The sequence below is a fragment of the Castanea sativa genome, chromosome 1 (assembly GCF_040712315.1).
Source record: "Castanea sativa cultivar Marrone di Chiusa Pesio chromosome 1, ASM4071231v1".
Classification (NCBI taxonomy): domain Eukaryota; kingdom Viridiplantae; phylum Streptophyta; class Magnoliopsida; order Fagales; family Fagaceae; genus Castanea; species Castanea sativa.
Window position 1 is genome coordinate 16,762,329 of NC_134013.1, and position 23,633 is coordinate 16,785,961.

Consider the following 23,633-nt stretch of genomic DNA (forward strand, 5'->3'; position numbering starts at 1 on the left):
TAAAGTCCCTATTCCATTTTTGAGATATCCAAAAAATAAAGTCCTTATAAAGCCAATAAATGAATTTTCTAACAAATTATTTGATTTATTTAAAAAGTCAATACATTTCTTTTAAAAAATTTAATTTAAAGTGTAGTTTTGAAAACTTGTACCTTCGTATATAAAAAGTCATATTTTCTAAATAGACCCAATAAAATGGGACAAAGAGAGTACTATAATAAAAAATGACAAAATTTGACTATAAAATTGGTTGTAGCCATACTCAATATTTTTTCATTAAAGGTGAATTTTGGCAATCCACATTGGATTACATCTTCTTATTATATTCTTTATATTTGCAAAATTTCTAAAAAATTGAATATCAATAGTTATGTTGTTAATAAATTGTTTAAATTGCTAGTTTTTACAATTTAAAATTATGCATAAAATATAAATTATATAATAAATAATATCTGTTTGATACAAAATTTTACGTGTATTAAGAAGATAAAGAACATACAACTCAACAATTAGATTTTCAAAATATGTAATAATATTTATTTTATTGAATAAGATTATAACTTTGGTTATAACCAATTTTGTAACTAAATTTTGTCCTAATAAAAATTAAAGTAAAAAAAAAAAAAAAAAACTTTTCTAACAAGCCCAAGCAAAAAAAAACCCTATCCGATGTGATACCAAACGAAAGCAGGAAAAGATTTCGTGGGGGAAACCCCATCTGGCCAGGAGTTCCCATTTGATTAGATTATTTTGGGTTGAAAGTGCGTGAAAAGAGAGACAACGCATATATATAATGTTGTCGTCTTCTTCTCACTCACTGCAAATTGCCATTTGAGGTGGCCGTGGCACAGCCATTCGTCTGGTCTCGTCTACCTCCACGTTGGGCTTTCATGCAACCTCTCGTTTTCTCAGCCTTCAATTTCAGAAAAGCAAGACAACTTTAAGCACCACATTGATTTATAAAAAGGCAAGAGTCGTTTATGATTTCTTAACTTCTTTGTCTGAATTATCGGGTAATACATTGATCTACAAATGACTAAAATAAATATTAAGCAAAGCAACATCTTTGAAACTAAAATTGAAACTGTAACACCAAAATACAAGAATGCCACTCCATCAAAAAACATCATTCACATTAAAGTGGTCACCAATCGCAGCCAGCTGGTGACAATGAAAAACACTACCTTCTACAACCATCTCCTCCCTCATGTACTTAATTATTTGTCTTCCATGGATACATGACAGCACGCCTGCTCAGCCAAATGCGGGATGTGCTTTTCGGCACAATCATCTACTCATACAATCACAACATTGATACATATGATAGGGTATTTATACATGACAAGCAATTCAAACGAGATATCAAACCTTTCCATCCTCAATCCTTGCCAGTTGAATGGTGTCTTAGCGCACCAGGTGGTGCTGTTGGCATTGGAAGCAGTGAGTCTCCAACGTTGGGGGTCTGCACATAGGGGCTCTAGCACGTGCAATTGTTTCAAAAGCAAAAGAGAGGATAATTAGGTGATACAGATTAAGACGAGTGGATGCACAAGGGTTCTCATCTCAAAGAATAAGTTAATTGACACCATCTTTGACAAAATTATGATATTGTGTGTTCAATCATGATCTAAAATCATCATCATTTTCAATTTGTTTATTGTGTTCAATCATGATCTAAAATCACCATCATTTTCAATTTGTTTAGCTTTGGCAATCATTACGTTCCTAATAAACAAAAAGCTCTTTGTTTCTTGTTGTAGTCTCCATGACTTCAGAGCATAGAGTCATTTTGTTTTATTGGTAAGTTACTCACAGAGTGCGTTTTAATCCTGCAGCCTCACCCTCCATCCTAATCTTGCAAAAGAAGATGTCATTTGAGCCAGAACTCATTGGCTACTAAAATAACAGAAGTTTATGCACCAAGAATCAGTGGCGGGTCTAGGATTTTTTTCTAAGGGGGTCCGTAAGAAGATACATCTTAAATAAAATATGAATCTTATGGTCTAAATGGCTTTCTTAGGTAAAATGTGAATCTTATGGTCTAAATGACTTTCTTATTACAAATTTGTTTATAGTACGTACTAATAATAGATAAGAAATAAACTATAAGTTCATTAGACATAATTTCTTAATATAATGAACATGTTAATTGTTGTTGTTAAGTGAATTTTAATTATGCTTAAAATACTTTTCTTTATTAGTTTATGACGATTATATGTTTACATTATACTATCAATGTAAGATTTATATTATAGATAATTATACTACACATATTTGCAAAAAACTATACAATATTGTACACATTTGTTTAGAAATAATGTAAATATTACAACGATAGTACAATGTAAACTATGAATTTTCCATTAGTTTATTTCAAATTTATTAAGATCTAAATGGGCTTTTTAAAACAATTTTAGATGAAAAAAAAAAATTTACTTTGTTGTTGGGCTTACTATTTCTCCCAGATTTTAGATAAAATTGGATTGTTGTTAGGCATTTTTTGTACTTAAAAAAATCAAAATATTGTTAAGATGACCATAATTAAACTTATTTCAAGTGGGTTTTATAAAAATTTAGAGTCAGAATGTTCAAATTTTTATTTAGAGGGTCAAATAAAAAAAACAAAATATTATATATATATATATATATATATATATATATATATTTATATAAATTGCTAGCTCAGGGTGTTCATTTGAACCCCCTGAACTATACATGGCACTGCCCATGCCAAGAATTCTGCCTACTTGATGGGGAGCAGCATCAGATTCTGAAATCTTCTAACTTCCTGAAATTCTATTGGTGTAAACACCACATGATAGCACATCTGTAGAGATTATCTTTATCATTTATGTTATTTTTATTTGGGTTTATCTTTAGTATTGGATTAGTATTTGAGATTGTTAGGATTATCGTATTAGTATTTGAGATTGTTTAGGAGAGTTTATCTTTATCATTATGATTCCTGGAAGCTGTATAAAAAGCTCCAGATGGTTCCTTTTGTATTTTACAGACTATTGTTATTATTATTATTATTATTATTATTATTGAAATTATTTGCATTGATTTGTTTGATGGTGATTCCAAACACCTTAGGTGGGAAGCCTAAGGTTCTACGGTAGGACTAATCTAGGTGGGAAGCCTAGGTTGTCCTACATCAACTTGTTCTAAGATGGCTCACTTTCTTCCATGCTCTAAGACGTCTGATGCATCTAAGGTAGCCAAGATTTTCTTTGATGAGATTGTTAAGTTGTATGGGTTACCTAAAACAATTGTGTCAAATAGGGATGTTAAATTCATGAGCTATTTTTGGAAGACCCTTTGGCACACGATGGGAACAAAGTTGAAATTCTTCACAGAATACCATCCTCAAACTGATAGTCAAACTGAGGTTGTAAATAGGAGTCTAGGAAATCTTTTGAGGTGTCACATAGGTGAGAATGGTAGGACTTGGGAATCTATACTCCCTGTAGCCTAATTTGCATACAATAACTTAGTCAATAGGTCCATAGGTATGAGTCCATTTGAAGTTGTTCATGGTTATACACTTAGGAGACCTTTAGACCTTCTCCCAATGTCCTCACATGATAGGGTTTCTGTGTCTGCAGTAGAGTTTGCTAGTCACATGCATGAACTACATAAATAGATCAACAAACAAATTCATGCTAGTAATATTAAGTATAAGATTCAGGCTGATTTACATCGACGTCATTTAGACTTTGATGTAGGAGATTATGTTATGATTCATATCAGGCTTGAATGGTATCCTTCGGGAACCGTTAAGAAACTGCAGGCCCGCAATGCTGGGTCATTCAAGGTATTAAAGAAACTTGGATCTAATGCTTATGTGATTGATATAACTTCAGATTATGGTATTAGTTCTACTTTTAATATTGCTAATTTAATTGATTTTAAAGGTCCAGTAGTTATTCCCTATGACCCTTTTGATGATCCACCCTCTTCTTCTTTGGTTAACCCTGTCCCTAGCCCTACACCATCTTGTTTCCAAAAGGCACATAAAGATATTATTGATGTTATTTTGGATGAGCAGTCTCTTTTCACTAGGGATGGAACAGTTCAGCGCTTCTTGGTTCGTTGGCGAGGCAACCTTTCTGATTGTACATGGATCACCAAAGAGGAGTTGCAGCAGCTTGATCCTACTCTTTTGGAGGCTTACTTGGATACACTTGCTACCACCTCATCTCTACCTCCTATCACCCGCACATATGAGCGTCAACGGGGGTGCCATGCTGACCCAGTGAGCTTGTGGCTTGATGAAGCTTATTCTGATGTCACTTGATCCTTATGAGCTTTACTCAACAGGGTCGAGTTTCTCCCACCCCAGGGGAGTTGGTGCAGACACCACATGATAGAAATCTGTAGAGATTACCTTTATCATTTATGTTATCTTTATTTGGGTTTATCTTTACCTCCTATCACCCGCACATATGAGCGTCGATGGAGGCGCCATGCTGACCCAGTGAGCTTGTGGCTTGATGAAGCTTATTTTGATGTCACTTGATCCTTATGAGCTTTACTCAACAGGGTCGAGTTTCTCCCACCCTAGGGGAGTTGGTGCGGACACCACATGATAGCAAATCTGTTGAGATTATCTTTATCATTTATGTTATCTTTATTTGGGTTTATCTTTAGTATTGGATTAGTATTTGAAATTGTTAGGATTATTGTATTAGTATTTGAGATTGTTTAGGATTTGTTTAGGAGAGTTAATCTTTATTATTGTGATTCCTGAAAGCTGTATATAAAGCTCCAGATGGTTCCTTTTGTATTTTACAGACTATTATTATTATTATTGAGATTATTTGCATTGATTTGTTTGGTGGTGACTCCAAACACCTTAGGTGGGAAGGCTAAGGTTCTACGGTAGGACTAATCTAGGTGGGAAGCCTAGGTTGTCTTACATCATCTATCCTCCCGATTTTGCATCAGAACCAGTTAACCTTGATTGCAACTTTTCATTTATTTGTTTTCTCATATGCTACACAAGTTAACATCCTCTGATATTCAAAAGTTGAAAAGATATTTCATGAAATTCTACAAGAAAAACCATAGAATTTTCTATTTTCATAGTTACTATAAGTCGTCTTATTTGGCACTAAGCCTGAATTGTATTGTATTAATTAAAAAAAAAAAAAAAATTGCATGAGCTTAGGTGTGGGAGAAAGAAAGATACCGGTGATGATATTGTGGAATAAGATGACTCTTCAGCATTTGAAGATTTTGGTGATATACTAGGAGAAGTAGCATCACAACTTGTTTCGCTTCCATTCAATTTATGTACTGTACCATGTGGCAGATTTTCACTCTCATTCCCATTGGTTGATTTAACCCTCTATAAATGAAACCACAGCTTCTGTTAGCCATCTAATATAAGAATTTTGATAATAACCACATCAAATTATGGAAAAAGGCACCACAAAAAAATACCTGGAAGATTTTACCAAGAGTTTTCAACCCCTTAGCTCGCGCACGGAGCTCCTCCTTCTTGGCAATGCTGTCTTGAAGAACCTAAGATAAAAAGTGTACAGATTACACAAAACAAACTTCGACCCAGCATCTCAGTGTCAGCCAACTGCCAAAAATAACAAGGGTAGAGAAACAACCATCTGACAAACGCGGGAAAGAGTGGCCTCAATATCAGCTACATTCAGCTTCCACAGGGAATCAATCATCACTTTTTTGTGTGACTTTAGGTATTCTTCAAGCTCTTCCTCAGAATAGTTTCCTTCTGCACTGAGTTGCTTTTTCATGTCATCCTGCAGCTGAATTAAAGCAATTGCACCTAGAGCCACCAGCAAGAAACAACAATTCATCAGCATATACAAATATTTCCCTAGGTATAGTGACACTAATGCACAATCAAGCACGTACACACAGACTAATAGAGTTACCATGGCATTCTAACGAGGCTCAGATGTAGGGTTTTTCAAGAACAAATAGTAATCATAAGTAAAAATAATGCTAATCTAATGGTTCAACCTTTAGCCTATGTCCACAGAAGGAAAATTTAATCAATTTCAATTGATCAGCTAATATATTTCCGAAAAGTTAAAAAAAACTAAGTGATAGGGGTTTTGTGAAATCTTATAAAATATTAATAGGTAAAATGGTTGGAGTTAGTTGAATGTATTTACCAAAATAACCTAATCCTTTTTAACTAAGACCCGCATAGAAATATGCTATGGATTGGGCTACATACATTCAGGTCAGATTAGATTTGCCCAGGCTCCTCAGTGAGTATGACAGAAGGATCAAGTCAAAGGGTAGAACTCAAGACACCATCAAATGACATTTAGACATGGCCATTGGCTAATGGCTATAAAAGCCAGCAATATATACTAACCTGTTGCTGCTGTTACTTGGGACTTAATAAAATGCCCTTTGTTTCTAAACCATTCAGCAATAAATGGCACACCCAAATATATAGCTTTCTTCCCTAGCTCTTTAGCTCCCTGCCTTGCATATATATAGCCAATTGTACTCAACATATCAACACCATAAGCTGTAGGAAAAAGAAAATACAATGAATCAGGAAGAACCCTTTTTAGCTGAAAAAAAAAAGATTAAAAAAATGCTATATAACTTGTAGAAACCAGACAACAAAATGAATCAGAAAGAACCCTATGCAATTGCATCAGTAAAGATATAAAAATTATATACAATGAACAAGGAAGTATATCCTCAAATTGATCTTATGCATATGTACCCTATGCCAATGCAAGAATTGCTTGCTGATATTAAAAGCTTGCAGAAAAACCTCCTTTCAAAGATAACCAGGCCAACAATCTAGCATATATATAGATTAATTATGCAGATAATCAAATACATGACAGATGTAATTTTTTTTTTAATGGCACCTCTTCACCTTGCATGTCCTAGGTGGAGGTTGAAGTCATGGATTCAAGACACATTAGGTGCGTAACTTAAATATGTGTATATATATGTGTGTGTGTGTGTGTGAATATATATATATATATATACACACACACATATATTCACAATGAATGCACACCTGACTTAACCTATAGATTAAATTACCCAATATACCTAGTTGACTTGCAAGTTATCAAATAGCATAATGTAGCTTCATATAGAAAGGCCAGCACTTGCACTAACAAAGTACCCATCAAAAGAATAAAGGCAAGGATTACCTGCATTGGATAGCCTCGTCACTTCAGCTTCAGCATGTCTGATAAACTCCACTTTGTCTTCATCATATTTTTTTAGTCGATCTTTCAGTATTTGTGCAAGCTTTTCTTCTCTTTCCTTCTGAACAACCTGTAGAAATGAAAATTTTGGGGAAATAATCTAAATGAAGATCAGGGTTTGTAATTTGCAAATTTTAAAATGAACAGCCATAAAACCAACAGCTCTTTTAAGTGTTTTTTCTTTGAGGGGAGAGGGGGGGGGGGGGGGGGTTGTGGGGTAGAAAATTCACACACACATTGGACTAGAACCCATGACCTCATCGACAACCCCTGATAAATTACTAGTTATCCCTAAATTTTTTTTTTTTTTTACCAAATGGTGAATTTAATCATTTAATCTAACATTCCCCTCCTTTCACATGTGGGCTTAAACTTCCCTTATAAGTGGGGCTCAACTATGAAAAAATTTTATAATGGGGGAGGTAAGGTGAGACAGGTTTGAACATAGGACCTTCTGCTCCAATACCACGATAAATTAAAGGTTGTCCCAAAAGTTTAAGTTTTTAGAAAATGGTAAATTCAATCATTTTATCTAACAACACCCGTTATAATGAAGGGTGCAAGTGTTTGGTAGAAGGCCCTCAGCCTCTAGATGTGCAAATTTCAAGAAACCAAATGAAAACCTTCAATGAACATAAGGGAAACAAGGATTCCAAACATTTTACTTTTTAGGAAGTTTTTTTTGGGTGGGGGTGGGGTCGAACCTTTTAGGGGACCTGTTGCATTTTTCTCCACAAAACCCTTACTCTAATGCAAACATCAAAGGAAGTTGTCAGCTCTAAAATGTTCCCCAGGCATGTGATTACACATACACATTAATTAAAGGAGAACATACAAGGAAAGGAATCATGTAACTGCATGTCTCTAAACCAATTACCATTTAACAAAAACTAAATGAAAAAACACATTGAAGAAAGAAAGAAAAAATATTAAAACACACACACACACATGCCAACAGACATTAAAGGACTTTAATAGGAGAAAATTGCCTACTTTATTACCTGATGAGGACAAGGAAGAGCTCAAGGGAAAAAATATTAAATATACAAAGATTCAAGAATTGTGGTCTACTTTTGATGTTGGACCTTCTTAGCACCTTCGTTAGGTCATTTTAGTTATTAGTATTGAGTCTTTTAGATTGAGAAGCTGTTGGATCAGTTTTAATTAAGTTCTATTAGAATAAGGGCAATTTGGTAATTTCCAGAATTTTGGAATGGGCTGTCTTTGGCAGTACCAAAGGCCCATGAGTCTTATTTTATGTTTACTTATTATTAAGTCTTTTATTTAATTATTATTAGTATTCCTATTAATTCTAGGAATAGATTATTTAGAGTCCAAGTCCTACTAGGAAAAAGATAACTATAGCCTCTATATAAAGGCTCTTTTGTAGTCACGTTATTTCAGAATATATTGTGATTGATTAAAAAAATTCAGCAGCTTATTTTAAGCTTTGTTTGTGTGATGCAAACTTCTCTGAGGTGTGTGATGCTTAGGAAGACCTAGGTGTGATTGCTTAGTGTTTTATTTATGTTATTTTCTGTTTATCCCCTATTTCAGCCCCAAATAGCCGTCAACATTCATTCTTTTCTAACCTAAACTCTAAAACATCAATCCTTATTCAAGAAATCAAGAAACCTAGTATAGTGCTTAACTTCTTAACGGTCCGGCATCATTACCCCAACCAAACCCATGTCGTTCTTCTCTATCCTTTTTTATGTTAAGCAGCAATTAGCATAATCCCCAAAAGGAACAAGAAGATGCTAGAAGAGGACAATAATTATTGGGATCATCAATGCATGGCAGCCTTACTACCTATATGGGGCCATAATGGCATATGTTTGCTGCTACAGCAACCTCAATTGGGTATTGGTTCAAATCCTCAGGTGTTTTATTAAAGAGAGAAACCCAGCCTTACAATTCACCACAAGTCCAACTTCAAGAACAGCCAAAGGAATCCATTATATGGGCAACGAAGACCACAAAGGAGAAAAATGAGCATAAGGTTAATCATTTTAATGATACTACTATAGATAAATTCAAGAAGGATTTCAAGTTAAAAATTCCTCTAGTCATTGATTTCATCATTCCAGATGAATTTAATAATAGGGTAGGAAAGAAAAGTCTGTCATCCTTAATGTTTCTGGCTGTGATTGAAGAGTTGGTGCAATTTTCAAGTTTGAAGGTTCTTATACTCTAAACAATTTAAAAATCAAGGTCTAGCTTTTTTCTGAATGAGGGAGACTGATGCAACCATGAAAGATTGATGATTTGATATTACTTTCAAATTTGCCCATTCAAGAATTATTTTATGGAGTCTACATGTGAAGTCCAATTGAAGTAAAAGTTGTTTGGTTTTAAAGGTGTGTGAGTCTTTTAGATTTAAAACAGTTTTTTATTTGGGTTTTTATTATTAGTATGGTCAGTATTGTAGTCAAGGGCAAATCAGTAATTTCAACAATTATTGAGAATTATAGATATTATGATGGTTTAATTGAGTCTAGGATTGTCTACAAGATCTTAGGTTTTATTTTCTTTGAGTCCAAATTAGTCTTTTATTAGGTTTTAGTTTACTAGTTAAATTAACAGCCCTAATACTACTAGTACAAAAAAGTGTATCATACCTATTTGTGTAATTGTGTTCAATGTATTCAAAGAGAAGTTGATTAATAAAATTATTGAGAGTTTTGAACATAGAAGCATGTTGGTTTTTGTGTGTTCCTTCGGCCATTTCTCTTCTTTTTTTTCTTGTTCTTCTTCTCTTTCTTGTGCGATTGTTCACAGTACTATTCCAACAGCCCATGAACACAATAAAACCCTCTCTTTTTCTTCTTCCTTACAACCCCAAATCAGGCCTTTTCTTTTACCCATCAAAACTGTAAACCCCACACTTTCTTCTTCCAAATAACCATCAAATAACTCATCAAACCACCTTTTAATTCCTAACAAAACTCCATAACCCTTTTTTCAACAACTCTAAATCCTATTTCCATATATCCTCCTAATCCTAATCCCATTACAACCACACCTAGACAAATTCTCCCAATTTATCCTACATCAACTACCCTTGAATAACATAAAATATACCATATTAATACCACCATATGGTGTGAATGAATAGTACTTAAGCTTTTTTCCCCTCTCCAGATCTTATCCTGCATCAATCACCTTCGTGATGCATAACTAATGGGGTTGATCACAAGCACAAAACAAATTTAACCATATTTTATATGTAGATTTATGTCTAACACCATCAGTTTTGAAAGAAAATCACTGTTACTAGCTTTCAAACTCTCTTTCCCTTCTTTTTGTTAAATCATTTTCAAGCTAGTTGCTATTATAGACCCAACTTCATGTTTCTGAAAAAGTAACAAGATCTTAGAAACAGGCACAAAATAGAAAAGAAGTACATAAAGTCCTGTAAAAAAAAAATTTTAAGAGATCCAAATGGTGAGGTATAGTGAAATCATACTCTCATTTTCTCTTGCAATTTTTTAGTATCAAACTGTTCCCCTTCTGTGAATATGTCTTGTGAAGCCATTGATGCCATGGCAAGCTGACCTATGTATTCCTCAAAAAGCTCACTGCCAAAAAGCATTGCAAAGATTGCTGCAGGATCGATAATTGTGTCACTGCAATAAGAAGCAAGCATGCGATTCATATCAGGAAAATATATATATAATAAATTTTGACAGGAACTTCTACTAAAATCTACATGTATATCGTACAAAAGTCAGACACCCTATCAACCTTGAAATTTATCTATTCATAAATTAAAAACAAGAAACTAACGTTGAGATTCCTGATTTCCCGTAAGTGTCATATGCTTGCCGTTGGTTGGGATCACTCAGAACTTGGTATGCCTCACCCAATACCTGAATCCAAATGAATAACATACAAAATATAACTAATGGTTCAAAATAATAACTAAACACACTAAGATTGTAACAATTCCATTTCCTAATGTTCTTATGCTTGCTTCCACAAATCTGTCCATGCAATTGACCACTTAAAGGGGTTTTTCTTTTGATAGCAACGTTTGTGGAATACAGCCATAATAATGTAACTCTTTTAAAATTTAGTCATATGAAGATTGAGAAGGTCCAATTGAGCTAAACAAAACTCCAAAGGTCCAAGGCCCAATAGAGCATTCTTACCAAACTTTAAGTTTTTCTTTTTATATACATGTGAGCATGGAACCTAAAGAAATGCATGTCTTGACAGTCCCAAATGCCAAGAAGTTGAATGACATTTCCCAAGATGCTAACAAATATTTAAAATTAATTTTTGTGATAAAGGAGACATTAAGTTGTAGCATTCCACAACCATGGTAGAGACCTAAAACACTTCCTAAATTTTACACAAGCATAAAAACAAGGTCTCAATTCCAAATTTTCATATTCTCTTCCCATGATAGTTGAAAACACACATAGTAAATACCTAAAATTCTACAATACTTGACTGATGCTAAATTGAAGGCAATTTAAAATGCCTAGAGGCATTAATAAATACATACATACATATATATATATATATATGTATATATAGACACGCATATACAAAATGGTGCTGTCTTGTTTGGCATAGAAAACATGAGCCAGGGCAGTTTGTTAGACATGCATCCACGAGCCAAGGCAGTCAAATTTGTGCTTTAGCTCATGAGACATAAGCCTAATTGGAATAAATTTTTCAATTCTCTTTGATTTCAAAATGTTGGGCGTACATCTGTGCACAATTCTCATATAAATTACTTGAGAATGATATATTGATAATCACTTTATTAATGATAAGCATCCTCTTAGCAGAAGTTTCAGAAATATGAAAAGTTAACCTGATATATATATATATATATATATATATATATATATATATATATGTGTGTATATATAAGTGCAAATGATTTATACTAAATTAAGCAACGCTGATTATCTTTCTTCTAATTTAACTTTACAAAATTCAAATTAAAAGTCTCATACAAAAAAATATGCCTCACCTTTCACTTCTAACTTTAGAAACACTAGGGATAAGGGGACCAACATGCATGACGATCTTAGGAGACTTTTTTTTAGTAACAATAACAACAACAAAATAAAAGATAATAATACTGTATTAAAAGGCTACAAAACTCATGTCCTTAACAACCAACCATAAAAGTAGGGGGAAGAAATCAAGACTATTCATTGAAGTGACAATCTTTATGCTAAAATAGATTTATATTAGTGTATGCTCTTGATTTTTATAGTTAGTTTGTTCGTCTATTTAAAACTAGACTCTTGATTTCAGAGAAGTTGAGCTTATGATTGCCCGATGGTGCAGACCAAGAAAAGTAACTTGGCTTATTTGGAGAGCTTGGCATAACTAACATCAGGTCAGTGACAACACCAAGTTGTACCAAAATATGTTTAAACTTCACTATAGTTGTTATATGAATCTTTACGCTAGAATATATATATATATATATACACACAAACACACACACACACACACACACACACACACACACACATATATATATATAATATGCATGCTCTTGATTTCAATAGTTAATTTATTTGTTTCTTTAAAAGTAGACTTGATCTCAGCAAGGTTGAGCTTATGATTGTTTGGTGGTGCTGACTAAAGGAAAGTAACTCGGCTTATTTTACAGAGGTTGGCATAACTAACGTTAGGTCAATGCTAACACCAAGATGTTCTAAAATATGTTTAAACTTCACTATGCTTGTTATATGAAAAGAGATAAAGATGGTTCTAATTGATGTACTTTGCTTTGTGGGATGATCATTGTCAAAGTTTGAAAGCCATAGCATTCAAACTCCACAACATAGTACACAATCTAATTCTTGTTAATCTTTTTTTGTAAGTACAAAAATCATTCTAAATCGATAGTAACTCTCTCTCTCTCTCTCTCTCACACACACACACCCGAGAAAGTGCCAGTTCAGATAGAGATCATTGGTGAAATTTTCCCTCTACAGAACATTCATGTCATCAAATGATTTGGACCCTTTATTTTATTATATATCATTTTATTGGAGAAATGGGTATTTCAACACCCCCTCCCGCCTTCTACCTGAATCAATACTTACAAATAATAAGAGGAAGAATTATTTGGATTGAAAGAAAGGAATACAAGAAGAAACCGATGTTGCTGAGGATTATTTGTTTGCTCAGGAGAGGCCGAGATAATGAATAAAAAGAATCATGTTTGGTTTGGTAAGAAATCATTGAATTTTGGAATCTGTTCAGACACAAGCTTTTGTTTCTTGCAGGCATAAGTAACACCACTTGCATCAAACATTTTTGATAAAATACAATATTCGATAATGAGTTAGTAAAATCTTGCCTGAAAATTTTGTGCTGCAAGAGGATCATTTGGGTTTTTATCAGGATGAACCTGTCGTGCCTGCAAGCAAGAAAGAAATATGATCCACAAGAGGTATAGAATCCATCCATTTCCAGCTAGTGATCTTTAACTGTTTTAACATAGCATGTCATGAGTCAATTATCCGCATGCACGCGCACACACACGCACGCATATGGAGCAAGTAATTTATGATGAGATAATTAGTCTAGAGTCGCGGCATATGAAAACATCAGATAACACGCTCTTCCAACCGCATTTTTTTTGCAACTCTTATACACTTCAACAGTTATGGCCAAATTAATGAAAGATCCCTATCAAGTAAATCGAACATTTTTGAACACATATACATTCCTTTTTCTGCTTTTTGAAACTTGCTGCTGACATATCAAACCAATTCACCAATCAAGCAAGGATGAAAAATTTCAGGCCAAGAAACAAAATAAAACAGAATGAAAAAAAAAAAGTTAATTAGGCTATTAAATTAAATTTCAGTGTTTCAAAAGGAAATTAATGAGTCATTAGATCAGATAGTTTAACTGCTACTCCAAGTAATTAAGAAAGCTGAGAAAGAAAATACTTAAAGAACAAGACTTAAAAGGGGAAAGTCAACTCTGGGAAACGTTCAAGGAAAACAACTGAGAAATTTTTGGAATACGAAACACCATAGCAGCGTGGATCCATTAAACTAAAATAAAATCAAGATTACTTAGACAACCCTAAAAAATCTATCTGAGAGAAATCGCCGATCGGTAAAAAAGAAATTGGTAAGTGTAAATTGAAATAGCATTACAAATTGTGTTAACACTGAAAAATGAAGAGGAAGAAGAATTGAAGAAATGATTTGACCTTAATGTAATAGGCTTTCTTGATTTCGGTCTCGGTAGCGGTTGGACTGACTCCAAGCACGTCGTAGTACTCTGTCTCCTTCACCATCTCCGACTTTCTCTCTAATTGTTTTTTTTTTTTTTCCCGATCCGATCAGATCAGTTTTTGGCTATGGAGTATGGACTAGTACTCCGTATCAAGTTTCAATTTCAATTCAAATTTCTTTCTTTCTGTGTAGTCTGAACTGAGGAACACGGGGTTTCACACAACCTGAACAGAACGTACCTGCGGATAAATTTTTTTTTTTTTCAAAAATATATAGTAACTGAAAATGATTTAGAGAGAGAGAGAGAGAGAGCGACCGTGAGAACGAGAACAGGAGAAAAATACATTCGCTCCCCCTCTCACGCTTTTCACGTCCGTTTAATGTAACCAATGTTTCTCTTCACTCCTACAGACTTGTTTTTACTGCTGATAAAAAAAAAAGACTTTTATTTTCAAGAGGAAAAAAAGTTGAATTTGTTTAAAATTTTGAATGGCTAAGCTAAACTAGTACCGTACTACAAATTTTTTAACAACAAAACGGCCTGATTTTCAGGTGGTGTCATTATTAATAGGAATATATTTAATAATTCAAATTTCATAAAAAATTCAAATTCAAATTTCATTCTATAAAATTCACTCCTTATCATGGTTTTGAAACTCGGACCGTTCATTAAACTGTAAAAATGAGAGGTTTAAGATTTTTGAGGTCAAACTGAGATTGAACTAAGGTCAAACCGTGATGATGTCATAATTAATTTAATAATCAATTAAAACCTAAATATAGATTTTAAATTTATAAAACTAGCAAAATTGACTAATATATCTATATATGTGAGGAAAATTTAATGATTTTTAAGCATATATTTAATAATTAAATAAGAAAGTTAATAAAATAAAATAATAACCATGAAAATATTAAAATTTATGATTAATTTTTGAAGTAAAGTTAAATATTTTTGAAGGATTTTAATTATAATTTTTTATTCCTTGTAAGAGATGGATAATTTAATTAAGTAGAATAAAATTGTGTTAAGTTATTTTTATAAATTAAAAAAATTGCTAAGGTTGGACCGTCCGGTTCGTGAGGTCCAACCATGGTTTTAGGAGTTCACGAAATTAACAGAAAATCCGGTTCTTTATGCTTAAAAAACCAGTTTTCATCTCGGTTCTCGGTTTTCACGGTTCGACCTCCCAGTCCGGTCCGGGTCTAAAGACAATGCTCTTTATGAACTCTTTATTATCATACTAAAACACCTATTATTTTTTATGATAAAAACAAGTTTTATCATCATTCATAAGAGCATCCACTTCAATGGAGGCCTAGGGGTGTGCGCAGGTCGAATTGGGCATGTAAATGCTAATATTTCTATTCAATTTTCCATTAGTGGGTTGGAACATTTTCAATCTGCCACTGACCCACTGAAGTCTAAATTTGGTAGATTAGTTACAAATTTTGGTGGTTTCAACTAGACAGGTTATGCAAGTTGTGTGAATTGACATTATTCTTTTGATAAACTTTAGAGTATATATACTTACATACAAGGATAACCAACATTGGTGCCCAAACTAATCGTATTACAAAGTATAAAAAGTTAAGAACCACTAAGAGTATTACACATGTAAAACTAACTCTATTATTAGAAACTAAATGACCTTTAGCTTTTCAATTTAATGTTACATGTCGTTTTATATTTTTTTGCATCTTTAGTGGATTGATTTGAGTTTGTACATATAGTTGGCTTTACATGTCAAAATAATGCTAGAGACACAAACTATTTTACAAAAAAATTTACAAACTGCTTATGTGATGAGTGATTATTAGTAAATGAAAAAAGTAATATTAATGGTAAGTCTAAATGAAAATCAATAAAAAATTGGTCACATCAACATTTTGTAAAATAGTTTGTGACTGTAGTATTACTCTACATGTAATACCATAACATTTTTTATAATATATAAAATGGATCAAAAGAAAAATCATTTTGTAGATTTACAAGAATATATGGAGCCAAATCAAAAAGACAAATAGCATAATAATAAAAAATATAGATACAAACATTAAACAATACAAGACCCAAAAAAAAAAAAAATTACCTTTGTGGTTGTCCAGGAGAGTACACAGCCAATGGAATGTGAAGAATTGAAGGGATAAAAAATAAAAATAAATAAAAAAAGAGAGGCTTCAATATTGGCTGAAGGTGAAGGCTAAATATAGAGCGTATGTAGTACATGATTGAAGTGAGTTTAGGGTTTCAATATTGACTTTTTATATTTTTTTTAAGGAATTGTTATTGATTAGTGTAAAAATTGATTAGGTGAATTGATTAACTTTAAATAAAAAATATACCGTTAAAAATTTTGAACTTATATATATATTCTATTTATTTATAATTAAGCGAACGGGTCAGGTTGTAGCAGGTTGACAATATTTCAATTCGTTACCCAACCCAATCCGCTATTTCGGGGGTTCTAAACCGCCAATCCAAACCGCCTAACTTAATAACTTGCATGGGGTGGGCGGGTCGGCTACGAGTCAAGTGGGTTGGTAAGTCAAGCAAATATATTTGCACACCGCTTGGTGGAACTAAAAATTTTAGCATTTAACACTTCAAAAAACTATTTTTATCTATTTTAACACACAATTCCACAACACACCCTACGTCAATGATCTTATTTTTACCATCAGCCAAACACTATTCATTTTTTAATTAATTTCTTTCTCGCTCCTTCTCTGTTACGAAACTCAACTAAGTGATAAAATATTCTTTTTTTTAGCATTCTTACTACTGGCAGTTCACAGTAGCAAGGAGGCAAAAAAAATTTGCCTTTGGCTCCACCAAAGTTAGAGCATCAGCATTGGTGCTGCCAAAAATTTAACAATTTGACACCACAAGAACTACTTTATCTATTTTACCACCTCACTTTACAAAACACCCAACATCAGTAGTTTTATTTTAGCGTTCAACACAATAAAATAATATATCTATTACAATAATCAATAACCACCACCACCACCATCACAACAAAATAATATATCTTTTAATAAAACTAGAGCGTATGTTTAGAGGCTCTTCTATTTTTTTGGGTAAATGTTTAAGGAATTACTACATTTTTGGGTAAAGGTTTATTTTTATGTATTTCTTTTACACAATTTGATACTTATCCAAATTGCATAGTTTGTGTTATAAATTCAGTTTATATTCTATTGTAACAGTAATCAAAGAAAAACATTGTACTATTGTAATCAAAGAAACACAATGAGTAAGTTTTAACCCACAAACGCATATTAAAAAAAGGGATAATCATAAGAATATAAAGAAATGAAGAATACCCAAAGTCCAAATAATTAGAAGGCTGTTGATTTGTTTATAAAAACAAAATAGAAAAGAGTAATGTACATTGACATACCTGTTAAACTGGAACAATCAGAACTGCACTTTTGTTTTTGTAAGTAAAGTTTTCCCTTTTTTGGGTTTTGAATAAAATATGGTGATGATAGTGTAGAGAAAAAGAACATAGAATTGAGAGGAATTGAGAAAGAAATAAATTGAAGAAGTTGAGCAACTAATGTCATAGTTGTCCTATTTTGTAAGCAGTGTTTTACATGAGAGTTAGAGATCATTTTTAGCATGTTATCCTTAAGTTTTATCTCTACTTTTTTGGACTTTTTTTTCTTCAAAATCAAAATAAAGAGATTTGAGGGGGAAAAAAAACCAAACATGAGATGAGATTAAGTAGCAAGGGAAAAGGGGTGTACGTGCAAGTTAGATTTTAGCTTATACATGAAAGTGAAATAAGTTATCTAACAGTACATTTACATGAGAAAGCTCGGAAAAATGCAAGTTTTAACATGACACTAAAAAAAGAAATAAAGAAAGCGATGATAGGACATTAAAAAGATGCGCATTTAAACAATAAGAAGAAACTGATTATTAAAACAATACAGGATGTACGTGAAAAACTCTAGAGAAGGGATAAAAAATCACGGTTTGAGCAAGAACATAACATTCTTGCTCGACTCAGCTTGTATTATATGTAAGAAAGAGATCGGTTACAATGAAGTTGTGTTTCTCTCCTATCAACTATCCACTTTCATCTCAAAATATCTATTTGGGTTCATGCCCTAATAGCACAAGTGCATGCTCCTCTTATACTCTGAGAAATGTGGTTGAGTACAAGAACAGGTATCAAGTCATCAAATTCTCTTTTGGATCTTTTCACAGCTTTGATATTATCTGCTGACTAAGGGATGAGAATTGCGCCAACATGGCACTGGGACCCGTAGGTAGGTAGTTTTGCCACTGCTTGGGAAACAAGTCTTGGTCATCAAATGGGACATCAAGAGTACTGTGATTGGTACACGTGTCTCTAAGGTGACTCATTATGCATTCAACCAATAAGGGTGTCCTCATAGCCTCTAACCTTGAAAGGTCGCTATATCCCTTTTGGTGAGTGCTTGAGTACTGTGTCTAGTGTATATCTCACTTCTTTCTCAAGGCAATCATGCCTTTAGCATAGACCAAAACAAAATCTCTTAGCCAACACCTTCTCTCATTTTCCTCGCAGCTGCTCCACATGTAGAGTTTAGATTCAACCACTTACGCATTCTCTCATGCCTTAATGGTGTTATATACATCTAGTATTAAAAAAAGAGTATTTTTTATGCCAAAAAACAAAAGATTCAAGTCTTAATAAAGGAAAAAAGGAAAGCAAAAAAAAAAGGAAGATAGAAAAGTGAAAACGTGGAGTATGCTTAGTTTGAAAATCAACTGGAGTTAACACACAGGAGTTAAAAATTGCCTATTTTGTAGGCAAGGTTACACGCGAGAGTTAAAAATATATTTTTACTATGTTATCCTCAAGTTTTATCTCTACTTAAATTTAGGCTTAATAGATATTTTGGAACAAAAAAATGTCTAGTCCAAACAGTAAGAAGTCCCTTAAGTAGAAATATAGATATTATTTTTTTCTTTTACCATCTTAGCTACAGTGCGCAGCCATCTTTGGTTGTGCACTGTGGCTGTGCACTATAGCTCAAAAGCCAAAAAATTTGGCTTTGCCTCCACTGATGTAGCCCACTTTTGTTATATTTTAATGGTAAATTTAGCATCTTAGTAAAATGCCTACACCAATACTAATGCTCTTAAATTAGAGTACTAGCATTAGGGGCTGTAAACACACCCCAATTACTATTTTACATCCTAAGCCACCCAAAACCCACTCCATCCAGGTTTGTAAACTTAAAAAAAAATTGCAATCTATGAATAGTAAAAAATATATATTATTTTAATATGTGGTTGTGTGTAAAGAGAAAAAGTGCACGGGGGAAAAAGAAAGAGAATAATACTTTTTATTATTTTGTGTGGTAGTCTATATTATTTTATTGGGTTGTATGTAAAAATAAAAGCTGGGATGTAGGATAAGTTGTAAATGAGTTGGTATAATAAATAAGTAGTATTTGAGAATGCAAAAAAAAAAAAAAAAAAAAAAAATATATATATATATATATATGATGATGCAAAGAAAATCAGTAGGCTGGATGCTTCGGACTTGAAAGGACCACTTGCTCTCTCAACGGCCTGAAAAAAGAAAGAAAAGCGATCAAAGGTGACCGGGGCTGCTGGCCAAGAACTCTCCGATGGCAAAGTTAGTTTTCTCTCTATATTTTTGGAGTTCCAACTTTTTGGGAGCAATAAAAAACGTACCTTTGCTTTGTCTGAATAAGCGTTTATATAGTGTTCTAATAGACGGTTATCGCAATTATAACCTCTCCTGAATTCAAGGAGGCGTAAGTATTTAAAAATAACTTCCATAACCGTTTAGGAGTTATGTACTACAACGGATACCTGGAAGTTACGCGTAAAATAAGGAATTGTCACATTATACTCGGAGATTTTTCTAAGTATGATACCCTCGTCCTAGGATCCCCTTGTCGAGTGTGCTTAGCTCATGAATATGGGTCGTTCCGTCTATGGACGAATTTATTAAGGACGAGATCGCCGACACCCTGGACGAGCGTCTCATTCCTTGGTCACAAGGACCTCGTCCTAGTCTCTTCCTCTTTGGACGAGATGGTTATAGGTAAGGTTCTCAGGGGTACTTGCAATACTGTTGGGTCACGGACGACCTTTATGGACGGCTTCAAGATGGGAAAAACCAGTACCCTATCAATATATATATATTGCATTTCCAGATGCTAATACTCTTAAAGTTTGAGGTGGTAAAATAGCTAAAAGGCTATTTTACCACCACTAATGGTGATGCTATGTTCTACAACCTACAAGTTATTTATTTATTTAATGAAAGATGGTTTCAACCTACTGCCTACAGGTTAAGGCTGCGTTTGTTTCGACTGAAAATGGATTTGGGAAAATATTTTACACCCTGTTGTGTGTTTGGTTGCGCATGAAAAATTTGGTCAAATGAAAAATCTTAAACTTTGACCGTAAAATAAGCCCTTTGACCCGGAAAATCATTTACACTTCTCTTTTACCTTCAAATGATTTTCGGACTCAGACACTCGAAGAGAGAGAGAGAGAGAGAGCAAGAAGCGAGAGTAGAGAGCGTGAGCTAGAAGCACACACAACCCCAGATCGCACCACTGCCCCAACCCCAAATTGCACCGGTCTCATCACACCCCAACACCGCCGAGATCGCACCCCAAATCGCATCGCCAAGATCGCACCGCCGCCACCGCCCTCTAGATCGAACTCTCGTCATCTCAATCTCGGTGCCCCACACGCAGATGCCAGTCTGAGGTCCCCCTTCACGCCAGCAAAGCCCATCTCACCTCCAACATCTCCAATCCATCGCTCCCACGTCGTCGGTGAAACACTTCTCTCAAACCCACCCTCTACAATACCCGGTCCACCTAAGATCGATCTCGTTCTCCCAAGACCAATCTCGTTGCCGCCACTGAAGATCTTCGCCACCGCCGAAGACTGATCTCGTTGACCCGATCTCCATCTCTTTCCCGATCTATCTCTCTTTCCCTCAATCTCTCACTATTTTTTCCTTCCTCTCTCTCAGTTTGACTGTGTTTAGTTTGTGAATGAATGGAGCTAATGGATTTTTGTTTTGTTAACTTTATATACTGAAATTTTCTATTATAAAATTTGTTTAGAAGTTGAGAAAATGGCTAAGAAAATGTGAGAAACTAGTAGAAAATAGCATTTTTAGAATGCAACCAAACACCTGAAAACATTTTTTAAGACAATTTTCATAATGCAGCCAAATACTTGAAAATATTTTTATTTCTCAAAAATATTTTCACCTGAAAATATTTTACACTCGGAAAATATTTTACATTCAACCAAATGCAACCTAATTTGTGGTATATGCATCTTTTGGGATTTAGTATGCATTTTTCAAATCACATAAATAATTTTAAATGAAATGAGATTTAGTATAAAAATAAGGGGTTGTTCGGTACTATTATTTAAACAACAGTTTTCAGTATTTAAATAACAATAATACTTCTGACATGCATCTTTATAACACTCAAACACATATTCTCAAAACACTAAAAAATTTAAAAATGAACAACAATACTTAAACACTGTTACTAAATATACACACCTACACATGAAATAGTCCCTTTAATAATATTTTGGTGTTCCAAATTAGATTCTTTTATTCTTAAAGTGGTGTGGGATGTTTTCGCATAATATATGTGTTCTAGTAATGGTTTCACACCCACACATGTAATAATACCTTTAAAAACCATAAATTCATAAGAATGCAAATTTTTAAGAGAGATATATATATATATACACACACACATGCGTGTGTGGAATGTGAAAGATAATTATTATAGGAAATGTTGACAGGCACTAAAAGGTATCCGTTACGGATTAATTATTATGGAGTTTACTTTAAAAAAATTGGTATAAATTGATAAAGTGATTAAAAATATGATTGAAGTGACAAATAAAACTTAAAAAATTAGTTTTATTGGCTCTACACCTTATAAAATTGATTAAAAATTCAACATAAAGTATAATGATATAATATAAAGTAATTTCTTAACGGAAACATCACTATATTATAGACATTATTTTTTTTAGTATGTGCAAAATCAAATGATACTTTCAAAGAACAATGACGTCCAAAATAAAAATAACGTGTTATTATTAGTTCTTGAATGTGGATTTTGGACTGATGGATTAAACAAAACTTGACATGTACAAGATTCTCTTCTTTTCTTTTCTTTTTTGATGGGACAAGATTCTCTTCTTGTTCCAATGTTCCCAAGTGGCGTAGGCCGTTTCCATTTAGGACGGCGTTATTTTACGCGGAAAGAAAATACTATATACTAGTAGAAAGACCTGGCGTTGACTACTGAATTTCACGTGGCGTTGTTTCATTGGTTGATATGGTCCCCTTATTTTCTTAAAGCAGAAGTCACTTTGTTCCTTCCCAGCAAGAGCAATATATATATATGGTACTGCAAGATAATGTTGAAGGCGTTGGAGTTGGAATTGTCGTCTTTTGACTTTTCAGAGTGCTCGATGGGTTGGGAAATTCGTTTCGTTTTTGTATGAGAAGTTGCGTCGATTTTTGTCCTTAAAAGTGTTCGTTTCCAACTTACTCATCTGAACCGCAGATATAAGAGTGACGCCACTTGGAAAAATTCATTTGGACAAAAGAAAAAGAAAATAAAAAATCACTTACTTTTTTCTTCTTGATATATGCTTAGCATATATGTGGGTACAATATTTAAAGTGTTATTCCTATCGTTTTGACCGGACAAACACCCAAAATTGACATATTAGGGAGGTGTTTGCCAAAACATAAACCCCGTTTTTCTTAGTTTTGAACCAATATTGAAAAATAAATCAATTCAATTTTGAAGTAGTTTAAGTTTAATTGCAATTTGTCTAAACTTAATTTAAAATTTTTCTTCTTTTCTCTTTACATATAATTGGAATTATGGCTCTTTTTTATCCTTTTTTTTTTACAAAACCATTTTTATTATTTAGTTCAAATTGATTTTCTCAAAACACAAATTAAGAAAAAAAAAATTTACAAATTTTTAAAGACAATTCAGAATCAAATAAAAAGGTAAGAGATAAAATAGTCAAAATAAATCACACTTTCTTTCTTCTTCTTTTGTTTTCCCACCTCACATGTTTGCTTTAACGGTTCTAAAAAGAGACTTTGGATAAAAGAGG

General features: G+C 33.3%; 1 protein-coding gene across 2 annotated transcripts; it reads right to left on the reverse strand.

Moving 5' to 3' along the window:
* Positions 1-956: 956 nt before the first annotated feature.
* Positions 957-14,852, reverse strand: LOC142610635 (chaperone protein dnaJ 10-like). Of its 2 annotated transcripts, XM_075782513.1 has the most exons (11): positions 14,437-14,852; positions 13,570-13,629; positions 11,019-11,101; positions 10,699-10,858; positions 7,173-7,299; positions 6,365-6,523; positions 5,625-5,803; positions 5,449-5,529; positions 5,195-5,353; positions 1,369-1,477; positions 957-1,291 (listed from the first exon to the last, which is right to left on the reverse strand). In XM_075782513.1, exons 1-10 carry the CDS (start codon positions 14,521-14,523, stop codon positions 1,379-1,381), a joined length of 1,194 nt encoding a protein of 397 aa, XP_075638628.1. In that variant the 5' UTR covers positions 14,524-14,852; the 3' UTR covers positions 957-1,291; positions 1,369-1,378. The 2 variants fall into 2 exon arrangements, with proteins under 2 accessions (XP_075638628.1, XP_075638619.1); XM_075782504.1 differs by having other exon boundaries at positions 957-1,477.
* Between the last annotated feature and the right edge of the window lie 8,781 nt (positions 14,853-23,633).

What these genes read in the sequence shown, in the direction of transcription:
- LOC142610635 (XM_075782513.1), bottom strand. Translation starts at nt 14,523, where the DNA reads ATGGTGAAGGAGACAGAGTACTACGACGTGCTTGGAGTCAGTCCAACC. An exon ending in TTGCAGCACAAAATTTTCAG is followed by an intron (nt 11,102 to 13,569) that starts GCAAGATTTTAC and finishes ATTTGGATTCAG; the next exon opens with GTATTGGGTGAGGCATACCA. An exon ending in CCAAGTAACAGCAGCAACAG is followed by an intron (nt 5,804 to 6,364) that starts GTTAGTATATAT and finishes TGGTGGCTCTAG; the next exon opens with GTGCAATTGCTTTAATTCAG.